This window comes from Mustela erminea, chromosome 12, assembly GCF_009829155.1.
Source record: "Mustela erminea isolate mMusErm1 chromosome 12, mMusErm1.Pri, whole genome shotgun sequence".
In the NCBI taxonomy this organism is placed as follows: Eukaryota; Metazoa; Chordata; class Mammalia; order Carnivora; family Mustelidae; genus Mustela; species Mustela erminea.
The window spans coordinates 68,547,595-68,563,004 of NC_045625.1; the positions used below are offsets into that span (position 1 = coordinate 68,547,595).

The window sequence follows — 15,410 nt, forward strand, 5'->3', positions numbered from 1 at the left end:
TTTCATCCACTAAGAAAAAATTGATACATTTATTATTTTGTTACCTTTGGTAATTCAAAGCCGTTATTTTGTGAGTTTTCAATTCATCTGCCTTTTTACAAATGGGGGAGAGATTGGGAAGGTAAAATAACAGGATTAAATTATTTCAGGTAAAAAAAATCAGTATTTGTAGGGTCCAAGGTCTCTTGTTAAAAATACTCAGTTACAATTTTGCTTCAAAAAGGAAGACTTTAAAGGGGAAGATTTCCTTTTCAACTTTTTTGGGAAAACTTTATTTATTTGTTTATTTGAGAGAAAGAAAGCACGAGCAGAGGAGAGGAGCAGAGGGAGAGGGAGAAGCAGACTCCCCGCTGAGTAGGGAGCCCGATGCAGGGCTTGATCCCTGGACCCTGGGATCATGAAGACACATGCTTAAGCTGCTGAACCACCGAGGCCGCCCCCTTGTTTTCAACTTTGATGTACAATAGTTTATGGCATTTGTTAGTTTCTTTAACCTATTTACATGACACATTGTGCTTCTGTTAAATAAATATTATTAATAACAAAACAAAATAGATGATTTTTAAGATCAGTCAGTTCTGGTGTGTGTGCTGTTCAGGAAAATAACATACTAACCCTGGAGTGTACTCTAGGAGATGCTATATGTATGGGAGATGAATAGTAATTTATTTGCTTACCTGTCAAACTGGCAGTTGATATGTTGGGAATAGGTATTGTTCTAGCAGATGTTTGGTTTAGTAGAGTACTATACCCATCATGCTTTGGTTACCAGTTTTGAAAGAATTAGAACATACTAAACTGCACTCTTAAGACAAAAACTATATTAGTTATAACATTTTTGTTAGGATTTTGTAATGCCTTAGGTGCATCATGAATAGTGTCAATTATTACACGAGACCTGTGCAAAAATGCTGCTTAAAAGATATTTTCAGACAGTGGTATACTGGATAAATCATCTTGTGTTAAAACCTCTAGTTTTTTTTTTTTTTTTTAAAGATTTTATTTATTTATTTGACAGAGAGAGATCACAAGTAGACAGAGAGGCAGGCAGAGAGAGAGGGAAGCAGGATCCCTGCTGAGCAGAGAGCTCGATGCGGGACTTGATCCCAGGACCCTGGGATCATGACCTGAGCCGAAGGCAGCGGCTTAACCCACTGAGCCACCCAGGCACCCAGAACCTCTAGTTTTTATTTGATTATTTCTTTTTTCCTTCTGTAGCATTCATTATGACAGATTCTTCCGGTTTACAAGTATAAATGTAATGATCTACTTGTTTAGACAGTAATAGAATTGACCAGTGTCTTCACCAGAGAGAATTTCTCTCACTTTGGGCACTGGAAAATTAATGAAGGAAAACTACTCAAATTTGCACCAAAATAAATTTCATGTAATGTGGGAACTTGAGCACAGATATTTGATTGCCCTTCTTCCTGTCCCCACTGAATGCTGCCAAAATGACCAGGTAATTATGAAAAGGAAATAGTTGACTTGGCTCTTACCCTGTACAAGAATGTTATCCCAGGCTCAGGAACTTCAGAGGATTTCTGCTGGGTATACTCTTGATGGGTCACTTAGGAAAACCTGATACCATATTTGGAATTCTCACTTTCAGGAAAATAATCAAGGTCTTGGGAGATAGAGTAGATCCTCAGATAATTATATTGGTAAGTAAAGAATAGATAAGGGCAGTCTTTGGAACAGATGGATAGTAAACCATTTGGAATCTATTTTACTATGTGGCATAACAGATTTTAAAAGTAGGAACCAGGGAGTGACTAGACTAGGCAGAAAGCACATAGTATGGTGGGTGTTCTCCCTGACACAGTAAAGGAATAACACAATGAGAAATTCCAGTATTGGGGGAGATAAGACAGAGAGATGGCTGTAGAAAGCTTGTTTGTTATGTGACTACTTATTTCAAACACAAAAGAGAAATTTTGCTAAGACAAACTTTCCTACTCTTAAATCATCAAGGCAATAAGGTAAGTTGACATCATTTAAGCTTGAGCATAAAATCTGAGAGCTGGTGTTAAATAGCAGCTAGGTGGACAGTAATGAAGCATCCATTCCTTCTCCATGTAAGCAAACACTGGATCTTAGTTGATCTCACATCAACTGAAGCAGTTTGTGCCCCACGAAAGGAAAAGAACATTGTACTTAGTGTCCAAAGTAAAAGTATACTTTGAAAAAAAATTATTACAGGAAGCGAAAGTTGATTGTAGACACTACCTGTTCTTTTGCCTTAATAAAAACCCAGGGGCTAGAACATCTTGTAAAAGTCAAGGAGGTTAGTAATGTTATAAAGCAAGGGGAGGTGATAGACTGAGATGAAAAGTGGACAAGAGAAATTGAAAGGGAGGGAAGTGGGTGAAATAAAAAATTAGGGAAATAAAATCATAGCAGAATTAAAAGTTTCATTAGATTAAAGAACAGACTATACACTGAAGAAGATTGAGTCAGTTGTATGGAGGAAATTTGAGCTATATTTTGCCAATATAATCAGCATGATAGATTGGAACACAGAAGTGAAATCCAACAGAGGCCTAATTAGTGTCCCTACAACAACCAGAATAGAGGCAGTCATTAAAGATAATATTGATACTGGGTGATGGACATTGGGGAGGGTATGTGCTATGGATTGTGCTATGGATATGGAGTGCTGTGAATTGTGTTAAGACTGACGAGTCACAGACCTGTACCCCTGGAACGAATAATACATTATATGTTAATAAATTAAAAATAAATAATTAAAAAAAACCAAAGATAATACTGATAGAAATTTTCCTAAGCTAAGTAAAGTTCTCCAGTCTGAGCTTGAAAGAATTTAAGCCTTTTTAAAAGAATTTTTTGGGAAAACTTTTAAAAAGACTTTTAAAAAGATTCTAATTTCAAGAATGAGAGACAAAATAGTACTCTGTGTATATATATATGTGTGTACATATGTGTGTGTATATATGTATGTATACATACATATATATACTCTGTATGTATATATACCCACACATGGGAGAAAACAAGATGAAAAATCAGGCTGGCTACTTTAAATGCCAGAATTGAAATGCTAGGACCAAAAGTTCCATATCTGGCCAAGGTGTCATTTTTATGAAGGCTAAAGAAATACATTTCTAGATATGAAAGGGCTAAGGAGGCATACCGCCAGTATCCTTTCTGCAAACTCTTCTGAAATATGCTCCTGCCAATTAAACGGCAAATCTAAATAAAGAGCACAACAATTGGAAAACACCAGTGGCAAGCATTGAAACCAATTTCGTGCAGAATTAACTCTAAGTTGTGATTGTAAATGCTTGTTAAAGAGAAATCGACTCACGTGAAAAATTTGTCTAAAGTGAATACAAAAATTTGGAAGGAAATTGGTTGGAGAAGCCAGTGGGTATTTAAAATTTTTCAAAATGGGAACAAGATACATAGTTCCAAGTGTGATTTTTTTTTTAAATTTTAAAGAGAACAATTTTTCATTCTATGAGCTTAAAGTCAGTTGAAGAAAAAAAGTTAAACCTCGTCCATATAAGCAAAGTGACAAAGCCCAGGAATATGCAAGGAAGCCTTTGAAATAAGGTACAAAAAACAATAATAGACATTTCATTTAATAAATGTAAATAGTTGAATTTACTCATTAAAAGACCAATGTAGACCAACTGCCTGGACCACATTTTGATCTTAATTTTTATGTTTTCCTTAACATTAAAAATTGTGACACATTAACCCTGAAAGGATAGGTTCAGGCTATTCAGGATACTGTGTGTTTTGCTGAGTATGCTATGAAACTGCTGGAAATTGTAGAGATAATCTTTAAAGCACTATTAGTGTTTAAAGAACTGTTTCTATCTCATTTTCCCTCTCACAGACTTGTATGTGTCCCAGTGTACTTCAGCATGGAAAGATAGTCTTATATTTCCTTTTTCTTTGCAGAGTTGTATGCATCAAAAGTGGTACTTGCTTCACACTTGAAATGGGTGAATTTTATGTGATATATGAAATACGTTAATTATATCTCAGTAAAGCCATTTTTAAAAAAGATGAATAGTCCGTGGCTTTGATTTAGTTATATTTATAATTTTTGCTACTTCTTTTAATACTCAGTTAAGGGATACCTGACACCTGAGTGGCTCAGTGGGTTAAAGCCTCTGTCTTTGGCTTAGGTCATGATCCCAGGGTCGTGGGATCAAGCCCCATGTCGGGTTCTCTGCTCAGCAGGGAGCCGGCTTCCTCCAATCTCTCTCCGCCTGCCTCTCTCCCTACTTGTGATCTCTGTCAAATAAATAAATAAATAAATCTTTAAAAAAAAATCAATTAAGATCAAGAAATGTCCTCTTCACCAGTATCTGTGGCCTGGGAATAAACCTCTGTGTGGATGTTGTTTTCCTTTATTCATGATACATTGGTATTGCTGATTCTAGTGGACTTTATGTTAAGTCTGCATCATGGCTCAAAAGCAAATTAACTGAATAGAAAAATTTCTACTCCTGGATTTTTTAGTGATAAACTGATAAAATATCATTGTATATTTCTTCCTCTTATTGATTCAATATCCTATTGAAACTGGTTTTGTCCAGCTCTAAAGTGAAGTATCAGCTAGCATGTGCACAATCGTAATTGTTCTTGTACAGTGAAACCTCCGGTCCATCTGTTAAAGGTGTTTTGCCAATAGCTTGTTAGGTTTTTTGTTTGTTTGTGATTGTGATATTTGTCATTAACCTCATGGCTGGTATGAGAAGTCCCTTGGCAATTTTTTAACTTGCACTTGTTTCCCTATAAGGAGTGCAAATTCATAAATCCTCTGTATTTTTTGGCTCTTTCTTTAGCAAAAAAGTCCATCACCTTTGTTCTGGAAAAAGCATTATGTGGTGCTTGTTCTGGAAAGACTTATACAAGTTATTGTGCTTCGAAAGTGAAACAAAAATATGGTGTCTTCAGGCCACTGGTCTGACCATGTTTCATAGGCAGCTAGGAACAAATATATTGACTCAATAAATCAAAATTTCAAATGCTCACTATCATAATTTCAAATGCTCACTATCATAATTTTCTACTTATAATGTATAGTCTGACACATACAGATTTATGTTCTATATTCACTGTGTTAGAGTTCTGTTCACTTAACAATTCATGGTGTTTCTATAAGTAGCATTATTTACAGTTCTGTTTTCCTTCCTACTTTTAATCCTTCAGTAAATCATTAAATGGTTTAATGGTTTAAACCATTTTTGTTACTTGGGTGGCGTAATAAAGCATACAACAAATATTCAGATTTAAAAAATGTGAACAACACTTAGAAGACATGAAGATACTTTATCAAAATAAGCTGAACATAATAATTAGTGTGTACACACAGATCCAGTTTTTGTAGAATGTTGACAGCCTTTAAAATTGTAATGTTCAATAAGAATATTAGAAGATTTTTGGAAAAATAATTCTGCCTTCCCAATTAGTGAAAGATATGTGGTCCACACTCTGAAGCTCATGGAGTTAGAGGACCACAGGGCAGTGCTGCTGTTGTGGCTAAAGAAGCAATTGGCTGTAAGCATTAGATTGTCTTCAGAATGGTGTCTGTGTTGTGTTACAAAATCCTGTTCCCATGATGCCCGTGGGAAATGAGGAGTAACTCTTCATTTGGAATTTGTTTTGCTTGGATGTAAAATGGGTAAAATTGTTATGGAACTTAGACTTACAAAATTTTTTTTTTTAGATCTAGTTCCAAAACACTTGCTGGCCTTCCCATTTTTCATTGGTTCTTCATATTAACTGATCATAAGCCCTTGAGCTATAGGTTTGTTTAAATAGAAAAAACATGTTTTACTGCTAGATGGGGAGTGGGAGTAGGCAATGAAGGAAGCCAACTGAAGAAGGATCTGAAGTGCTCCTTCTCGGGCACTTCTCTTCTTCAGTCTTGTAGGCATTGTAGTGTCTACTATTTCTTCTTTGTCTTCCTTTCCTCCTCCCTGCAAGTGCTGTGGAAATCTCAATCTGCAGACTTAATAGAAGATACTTTTTAAAAAACCATAGTGGTTTTGCATTTTCTTTCCCTGGTACTTGTCTTTTAGGCTCAGACTGTCCCCCCTCTCAGTTCTGTCTGTACATGTACTGATGAATTAGGTTGAAAACTATATTTATAGTAGTCTTATGATTAACGCTGTGAGAATTTAGAATCATGTTTTCTTTCTCTTTCTTATTGTTTTTGTGTTGTGCTATCATTTTCTTTATTATCTAGGATCATAAATCTTATCTTTGATTGTTTTTTCATATTTCATATTCAGTCAGTATTCTAAAACTTGGTCATTCTTTTCTAGGATATAGCCTTCTTTATTTTCCGCACTTTTGTGTTCTGGTTCAAGTTTCTGTATGCTGAGATTACAGATGTTTAGCCAAACACATTGATTCTAAGCCTTTGTTTTTCTGATGTTCCAGTTTAATTCTTTAAAATTACTTTCATCAGCAATTCTCTTTCATCTGTCCTGAGTCCCTACTTTTTAGGGAGGGCCAGGAGTCTAATTCTGCCCTACCTAAGCAACCTCATTTTCCACTATTCTCCATTGTAGAGGAGGGGAATTCCAATTTACTGTATGTGCGTCTTGTGACAGGCGGGCACTGGGTTAGGCACTTAACATGTATTAATAGCTTTAAATCTTTAAAACTGCCCTGTATGTTGATATTTCTATTTCCTTTTTATATATGAAGAAACTCATATTTCTAGAAATCATGTAATTTGCCCAAGGTCAGTTAACATACATGGAATTGGAATTTAAATGATCTACCTAAGTGTTCTCCCAAAGCCTATGTTTTGTCTACATTTCTCTCTATTGAATTCACACTTTATCAGGTATCCCCTTTCTTTGGTGTATCCCATAATGCATCTATTTTTAATATCATATTTTTAATAATAGTATTACTTGGCTCTTCTGAAATTCTTCTATTCCTTTTTCTTTTCTTTTCTTTTTTTTTTTTAAAGATTTTTATTTATTTATTTGACAGAGAGAGATGACAAGCAGGCAGAGAGGCAGGCAGAGAGGCAGAGAGAGAGGAGGAAGCAGGCTCCCCGAGGAGCAGAGAGCCCGATGCGGGGCTCGATCCCAGGACCCTGAGATCATGACCTGAGCCGAAGGCAGCAGCTTAACCCACTGAGCCACCCAGGCACCCCTTCTATTCCTTTTTCTACCTCTCCAAATTATATCTACCATTTATAGACAAACAGTGTCTTTTCTGTATGCCTCTCTGAATTTTATTTGTCATGTATGTTTTTTTCCTCCACTTTTGTAGCATTTTCAATATTTTATTCTATTTCCTGTGCTTCGTATGTGTTAGTGTTCTGTCCACAACTGGAGCAGAAACTCTTTGAGGGCAGAAGTTGCTTTCAAGCCCTACAAGCAAGGCACGTAGAAGGTTGTCTATTATCTTATTAGTTGATTGATCATATGGACATTTTTGGAAAATTTGTTCTAGCTTTTAAAGATTTAATTGAAACTTAAATCATTTTTGCCTACTTGTGTTTCCTTGTATACTAGTTTGTGTTAAAAATTAAAAGCTCTGAACTGCTGCATTTGGAACCAAATGTTAAGGAGACTTTTCACTTTAAAAGTTCCATTCAGTTTTTTTTCATGCTATTACAATCAGCTACTTTAATATTTAAGTCCCTGAGTTAATAGGACAAAGAAAACTGATATCTTCTAGTTGACTCCCAACTCTTTAATCTGTTCTCCTGCTTATTAACTAATTTTTAGAATATCAGTCAGAATATCTAACATATTGGAAATAATATTAAATGCCCTTTCTAAAAATGTAAAATGTCATTAATATGGATTAAAAGTTCAGTGGTAAATTGAACTGTCTTTGATCAGAATAAACAAATAGTTTTGTTACTTTATCTGTGTTGGGATGACTTCTTGACTTTACTTACAAAGAAATATTTTATACTCTGTTTGCTTTATTTATTTATTTATTTTTAAAGATTTTTATTTATTTATTTGACAGAGAGAAATCACAAGCAGGCAGAGAGGCAGGCAGAGAGAGAGAGAGGAGGAAGCAGGCTCCCTGCTGAGCAGAGAGCCCGATGCGGGACTCGATCCCAGGACCCTGAGATCATGACCTGAGCCGAAGGCAGCGGCTTAACCCACTGAGCCACCCAGGCGCCCAACTCTGTTTGCTTTAAGTTTAGGAGAAATTAATGTCAACTTTACTTTTTTAAGATTTATTTAGAGAGAGAGTGTGCAGGGGTGCGGGGAGGACCTGAGGGAAAGGGAGAGAATCCTAAGCAGACTCTGTGCTGATTGTGGAGTCTGATGCAGGGCCCAGTGCCATGAGATCACAACCTGACCTGAAACCAAGAGTCTGATGCTCAGTGGACTGCACCACTCAGGCACCCCTGATGTAAAATTTTTTGTATAATGCTAAGATGAATCCAATTCTTTTTTACTTTATAACATACTGTTTTTGAATATCTCTTGTATTATAAATATTTGGAAGGTTACTACTTTTTCTTGATGATTACTAACTTGGATTAATTCTTCAGTTCATTTTAGTTTTATAGAAATATGTACAGTTTACTCTGCGTTTAACCGTATTTTCTAGTGCTATATAGCCTTATTTACCATTTTAATTCTAATTGCATTTTTCTCTGAGTTAGATTAGTTTTTTCTGGGATAAATGTAATCTTTCCCCTTTCTTTTTGTTGTCTTAGTGTAGGTTTAGATGAGATGCTTTCAAAGAGACAACTTAGGAATAAAAACTTTAGTTCAGGTGCACCTGGGTGGCTCAGTGGGTTAAAGCCTCTGCCTTTGGCTCAGGTCATGATTCCGGGGTCCTGGGATCGAGCCCCGCATTGGGCTGTCTGCTCAGCGGGGAGCCTGCTTCCCCCTCGCTTTCTGCCTGCCTCTCTGCCTGCTTGTGATCTCCCTCTGTCAAGTAAATAAATAAAATCTTAAAAAAACAAAACAAAACTTTAGTTCATGGTATCCAGTGTTTACATTTTTCTAATTTTTAAGTTATTCCTTGGAAATAAATCATTCCTTTTTGGAGTCAGTTTCTGTTTTAGTTTAGATTTTTTTGTCATTAAGCAATAGAAATAATTCTGATTACTGTTGGCTGAAGTAATTTGTTGAAAGGATTAACCGATTTGAATTAAGAACTAAAGTGTGCCTTGGGGGAGATGGAAGCTTAAACATTCTGGAGTGCTTAGAGATGTGAACCAGTAGAACTTGTATGCTCACTTATAGAGGTTGTCACATCAGATGATCAAACACCACTTGCTTTGTATTTGTTCTCAAAATTTAATTCCTAGTACATCAAAAAAGTGTTGAATTCCTTGCCACCACCCTGTCCTTGATGATGGTAGCTTGGATGTTTGTGTGGGTTTGGTGATGGGTGGTATACAGGGTTATGTGATTGGCTGTCCTACTAGAATCACAGGACATTGGGGTGAAGTATAGCTATTCACAGGAAAAAAGGAAGGGATTCTGGACAAACACTAGAGATGTCCACTAAATTTTTGCCTTTAGTATCTAGTCCACATAGGTTGGCACATCCATGTACACAAATCTAGGAAGTTTACTCCTGTCATGTGGCAACTCTCCTGTATTCAGCTGCAGTTATAACCTTGTCTCCAATGGTAGAAACCAAAATTTCATTCAGCTACCATAGCAATTCTGTCTCGTAATTTTGGAGAATAATTTGATCAGTTGATAGTAGGAGCTAGATTGTAAGAAATTAAGATGATTTTGAGTAGTGGGAAAGAGGAACCAAAAGATATAGGTCACAAATTAAAGAATTATTTTTTATTGTATTAGATGACCTTAAAGTTTGGACAATCATATAAAAGGATGGAGGTAGAAAGGCACACTATAAATTGTTCTGTAACACCAGAGATCTACCAGAACATTTGGTCACCTTATTTAAAGTTTCTGTACCTCTGTGGATTACTTATACTAAGGGAATGGTATGTTTTATAATGTTTATTGATTATTTTTCAGTTACATTTTTGAGTGGAGGTCACTATTAAAATTTTCTGCGTCCTAAACTGGACACCATCATTGACCTCTAATTTAGTGTCAACTTCTTTGTAAAAATTTTTTTACTAAAGAAAAATATATAATTGACAATATAATATATCATTGTAATATATATCATTGACAGTGAATAGGGAAATAGAAACCTCAAAATTGGAAGTTTGCTTTTGTATCTTCTGAAAACTACAAGGTTCTCTACTTTGGCGTGGACAGATAAATTTGGAGAACCCAGATTGTTTTTTAATGTGTTCGTTTCCCTTTCCTGTATATATTGTCATGGTTATTTAGCTAGTGTGGCATAATTGTGAAACTTTCTTTTTGTTCTAGCTGACATCTGAAATGTTTGAAGCAGATCTTGAGAAGGCATTGTTGCTAAGTAAATTAGAATATGAAGAACACAAAAAGGTATTTACACATTTATTAATTTAGATATTTTAGAAGTTTAAGTGTTCAGAGGTTAGGACCAACCTTTCTGAAGATTGTATAAGAGTTCTCCATTAAAGCTTGTCCTAAAAATTCACCACTGTAACAAATTATTATTAAGAAGTTTTTTAAAAAATAATTTTTTAAAAGATTTATCTATTTAGGGGTGGTTGATGGCTTAGTGGGTTAAAGCCTCTGCCTTCGGCTCAGGTCATGATCCCATGACCTGAGTGGGGAGCCTGCTTCCCTCCTCTCTCTCTGCCTGCCTCTCTGCCTACTTGAGATATCTGTCAAATAAATAAATAAAATCTTTAAAAAAAAGAAGTATCTATTTATTTGAGAGAGAGCAGGGGTGGGGAGGAGGAGACGAGGGAGAAAGAGTCCCAACCAGACTCTGTGCTGAGCATGGAGCCCAACCCAACATGGGATTTGATCCCATGACCCCAAGACCATGACCCACATGGAAACCAAGAGTTGGGTGCTCAACTGACTGCACCGCCCAGGTGCCCTGTTACAGTCCCCCCACCAAGATTCATTGTTTATGTACAACACCCAGTGGATTGGAGCCTTTTTATTTTTTATTTTTTTAAACATCTTAATTTTATTTTATTATTTTCAGTGTTCCAAGATTTTTTTGTAATAAGATTATTCCCTAGATTTTGAGAGGCAACAAACTGAACTTTGGTGATTTGAAATATTTCCTTAAATTCGTCCACCCAAGATGAAGAGAAGAGGGGACGTGAAATTAATAGCAGATGATTTATTTTAATTTATTTTTAAAATTAACACAGGAAATAAGTAGATTTAAAAATCCAAGTAAGTATGAGTACATGGGCATCCACTAAGAGACTCTCTGCTGGAGATAACCTGATAATTAAATGAAAGGCCATTCCTGATGTTTTGACTTTGTGAACTCTGAATTTTATCTAAACTGTAATATTGGGCTGTGTGCTGAAGTGCATTGTACAGCTCAAAACTATAGGAATATTTAAGTGAAAGGTAGTGTTGGCTTCCAGTTTCTATATTTAAATTGAGCATTTATTATTTTCATATAATTTGACATCTTAGTTCTTTATATGCATTGGACATTTTTTTGGTCTGTAAAATATATTCAGTTTGTGATTGTAGTCATAAGTGACCCTGGTCATGCTTAAGGGCCTTTACACTAGCTCCTTCACTTAAGATGAAGGGAAGAGAGGAATTAAAATTTATAGCAGGTGCTTTTGCTTTTTATGTGTATTTCAAGGGAAAAGGATGAAAGACTTTGTATATTACATGTGTTCATTTCATTTTCGGTGTCCCTATTCATGTTATCCTGAATAATCAAGAATAACTTTGATCCTTATTGTTAGTTGCCCATTTAAACACAAAGCTGGCAATTAGAAAAATGAATACAGCGAGCTTTTGTATTATTTAATTATTAAAATGGACTTTCAGGGCGCCTGGGTGGCTCAGTAGGTTAAGCTTCTGCCATTGGCTCAGGGTCCTGGGATCAAGTCCCGCATTGGGCTCTCTGCTCAGCGGGGAGCCTGCCTCCCCCTTTCTCCTTCTCTGCTCTCTTGTGATCTCTGTCTATCAAATAAATAAATAAAATCTTTTAAAAAAATGGACTTTCAAGTTACACTGGAAAAGTATAAAAAAAAAGTTCTTCTGACTTGCTTAATTCAGAGATAAAATTTATCAAATAGAGCACTATCACATAATAATTTATTGTTATGAGATATATGTCTAGATTCTAAAGCTAAAAGAACTAACTATATCTTTAGATCTATATTGCTTTATGTAGATGGTGCTGATAAAATATGCTCCCAGCCAGTTTTCTTGGCACGGTCATAGGTCTGTTACCCAAAAGCATTGGTTCTATCAGACATTAATGACTTTCAGAAAAGGGAGGAACTCTTATTGTATGCAGTGGTTAGTTTGATGTGATTGCATTTATGTAGTAATTGAATTTTAAGTCAGTATTCCAATAAAATAACTATAATTCTTCCAGTGCATTTTTTTTTTTTTTTTTAGGAACTAAAGTTTGGGATGGCATTTTCTTTCATTTTTTTAAAAGATTTTATTTATTTATTTGACAGAGATCACAAGGAGGCAGAGAGAGAGGGGGAAGCAGGCTCCCTGCCAAGTAGAGAGCCTGATGCGGGACTTGATCCCAGGACCCTGAGATCATGACCTGAGCCGAAGGCAGAGGCTTAACCCACTGAGCCACCCAGGCACCCCATCTATCTTTCTTTCTTTCTTTCTTTCTTTCTTTCTTTCTTTCTTTCTTTCTTTCTTTTTTCTTTACTTACTTTAGAATAGAGAGTGCACATGGAGAGGAGGAGCAGAGGGAACGAATCTCAGGCACACTCCTCACTGAGTGTGGAGCCCAATGTGGGGCTGAGCCTCTTGACCCTGAGATTATGGACCTGTGTCAGAAATTAAGAGTTGGATGCCTAACCTGATGAGCCACCCAGGCACCCCTGTGATGGCATTTTGTTTTCTGTTCTATTACTCATTTGCTAAATATTTTTTTGAATAGCCAAAATGTGCAAATCACGTCATGGAAAGATAAAGACATGGTCCCAGTGCAGTGCGAATTCAGAAATATGGAAGACTTTTCTTTGCCTTTGATGGGGATGGGTTTTAGAGAAGGATTATTAAAGAGGAGTCTTAACTAGATGTATTAAAAGGTCAAGTGTAGGCCAGAGAAAGTAGGCATTGTCAGGGAGAGAGTGCCAAGTGTACAGGATACGTGCATGTGAAGAGTATAGCATCTTTGATTTGAAGTTGCTAAAGACACTTTCTGAAGGATAGGATATAAAGAATCTCATGCCCCAGGCTAAGGAGATTGGGCTTTATAAATCTGTTGGCTGAGAACTATTGAATATTTTTAACTTTTAGATTGATTTCAGGTTTTCGTTTTAGAAACTTAATGCTGTAGCCGTGAAGATGAATTGAGGGGCTAAAATTAGAGGGTGTTGCAGTGTCCAGCAAAAGAAGATAAGGAAATGACAGAAGGGCTGAAGAGAACAGAACAGATATAAGAGATCTTTAGGAGATAAACTCCACAAGAGCTTGTGACTGATTTGTATATAAATTCTGCAGGAAGAGTGGACACAGGTGACTCAGGTTTCTACTCTACACAGTTGTACAGATGGTGGTGGCATTAAACAAGGTACTTACTGGAGGATCCAGGAGGGCAAGCAGGATGAACATACTTAGTTGGGCTGTGCTTACTGAACAGTGGATCTGAGTTGTCTGTACATACAAAAATCAGTACATAGATAGAACTTTAAACTTCGAGGAACAATGGGTATAAAGCAAAAGAATATCTTAAGAATGGAGTAATGGTGAGAAGAGTTTGGAAATGAGAAGCCAGTGAAGGAGACAAAGGAGTATTCAGAGTGTATTGAGAAAACCAAGAGGTGTTTGAAAAAAATCACGTCTTTGGATCTGGCATTGTGGGGGAGGTTGACCTTAATTTTAGTGGCAGAGAACAGGGGGAGCCAGATTTGGCGGAGGTGGTGAGAAAGGAAATTGACTATAAATGATTGTCTTAAGTTTGGTCCTGAAATAAAGAAGAGGTGGCAACTAGGAGAAGTCATAAACCACAAAGTATAGCTTTTTGTTTTTATTTTAATGTTTAAGAGGCAAGAGATTGAGTATATAAATAAAAAAGAGCTATCCCTGGGGGTGGTGCCTGGGTGGTTCTGTCAGTTAAGTGTCTGACTCTTGATTTCAGCTCAGGTCATCGTTTCAGGGTCATGAGATCCAGCCCTGTGTCGGACTCTGTGTTGAGAGTGGCACCTGCTTAAGATCCTCTCTTTCCCTTTCCCTTTGCCCTTCCCCACTGGCATGTGTGCTTTCTCTCTTAAAAAAAAAAAAAAAGAACTATCCTTGTATACAATTTGGCTAGCTTCATGTATTGATTTTTTAAATTTGCAGTTTACCTTTAAAAAAAATAAAACTTTAATATATTACCTATAATGGTATATTGATTTTTTTACCAGTGGTAAACCAAGCTTAATTATTGTTGGTAATTCTTTTTAGGAGTATGAAAATGCTGAAAATGCTTCAACTCAGTCAAAGGTTATGAATAAAAAAGATAAAAGAAAGACTCATCAGGGAAAAGACAAACCTCTCACAGTATCACTAAAAGATTTTCAATCTGAAGGTAATTTATGTACAAAATCTATTATGCTAGAGAGACTATTTTAAGTCTTTGTATACTTAAGTTTTAAGTTCCTTGCTAATTTTTAAAATAAGTAAAAATTGTTTTGGTGATGTGTTACTGAGATTGTGAAAAATGTAGACCTGTTTAGAAAGAAAGAATGTGGGGGGTTATTTTAAAAACAGTCATTAAATCCCCATAAAATTTCAGTACAAATTTATCTTTTTGTATCTGAATTTGTCCATTTTCTAAAATTCACTGAAAATAAAAATTGTAGTTTTTGAGTTGTCTTGAAAACATGATTATTGCCGTTATAAAGTAAATGGATTTGCACCAGACCAAGAATAGTATTTCACCCATTTTTGGTCAACCTCTTCAAATTATCTGGAACTACACCTTAGAAAATTCAAATGCAAATTTTGTAACTTTATAATATCATTTGTATTTTTTTATTGAACAGAGAAGACAAGGAAACTACACCATCCACCAAACTTTTGAAGACAGACCATAAAGTACATTGTTTTTGATGTGAGGAATCATGAAAACCCTGTCTGTGCTGTAAAATATGGTAGCCACTATTCATGTGTGGCAATTTAAATATAAATTAATTAAGATGAACTAAAATAAAAAAAATTCATTAGTTACATTAGCCACATTTCAAATGCTCAGCTATATGTGGCTGGTAGCTTCTACATTAGACAGCACAGGTATGGAACATTACTATCCTTACAGAAAATTTTTTTGGACAGCATTGTGCTTACGCCAGTCAGAATAGTTGCTGACAAAATTAACTGTTGTTTGTTCATTGACATTGA

The 15,410-nt window shown here is 35.9% G+C and overlaps 1 protein-coding gene across 4 annotated transcripts in view; it reads left to right on the forward strand.

Moving 5' to 3' along the window:
* GKAP1 (G kinase anchoring protein 1) overlaps window positions 1-15,410 on the forward strand; it is a 77,450-nt gene that overhangs the window by 13,843 nt on the left and 48,197 nt on the right. For all 4 annotated transcript variants that reach the window (XM_032307168.1, XM_032307165.1, XM_032307169.1 and 1 more), the window contains exons 5-6: window positions 10,344-10,421; window positions 14,475-14,598. In XM_032307168.1, coding sequence (XP_032163059.1) covers window positions 10,344-10,421; window positions 14,475-14,598 — 202 coding nt within the window. The remainder of the gene's footprint in view (window positions 1-10,343; window positions 10,422-14,474; window positions 14,599-15,410) is intronic.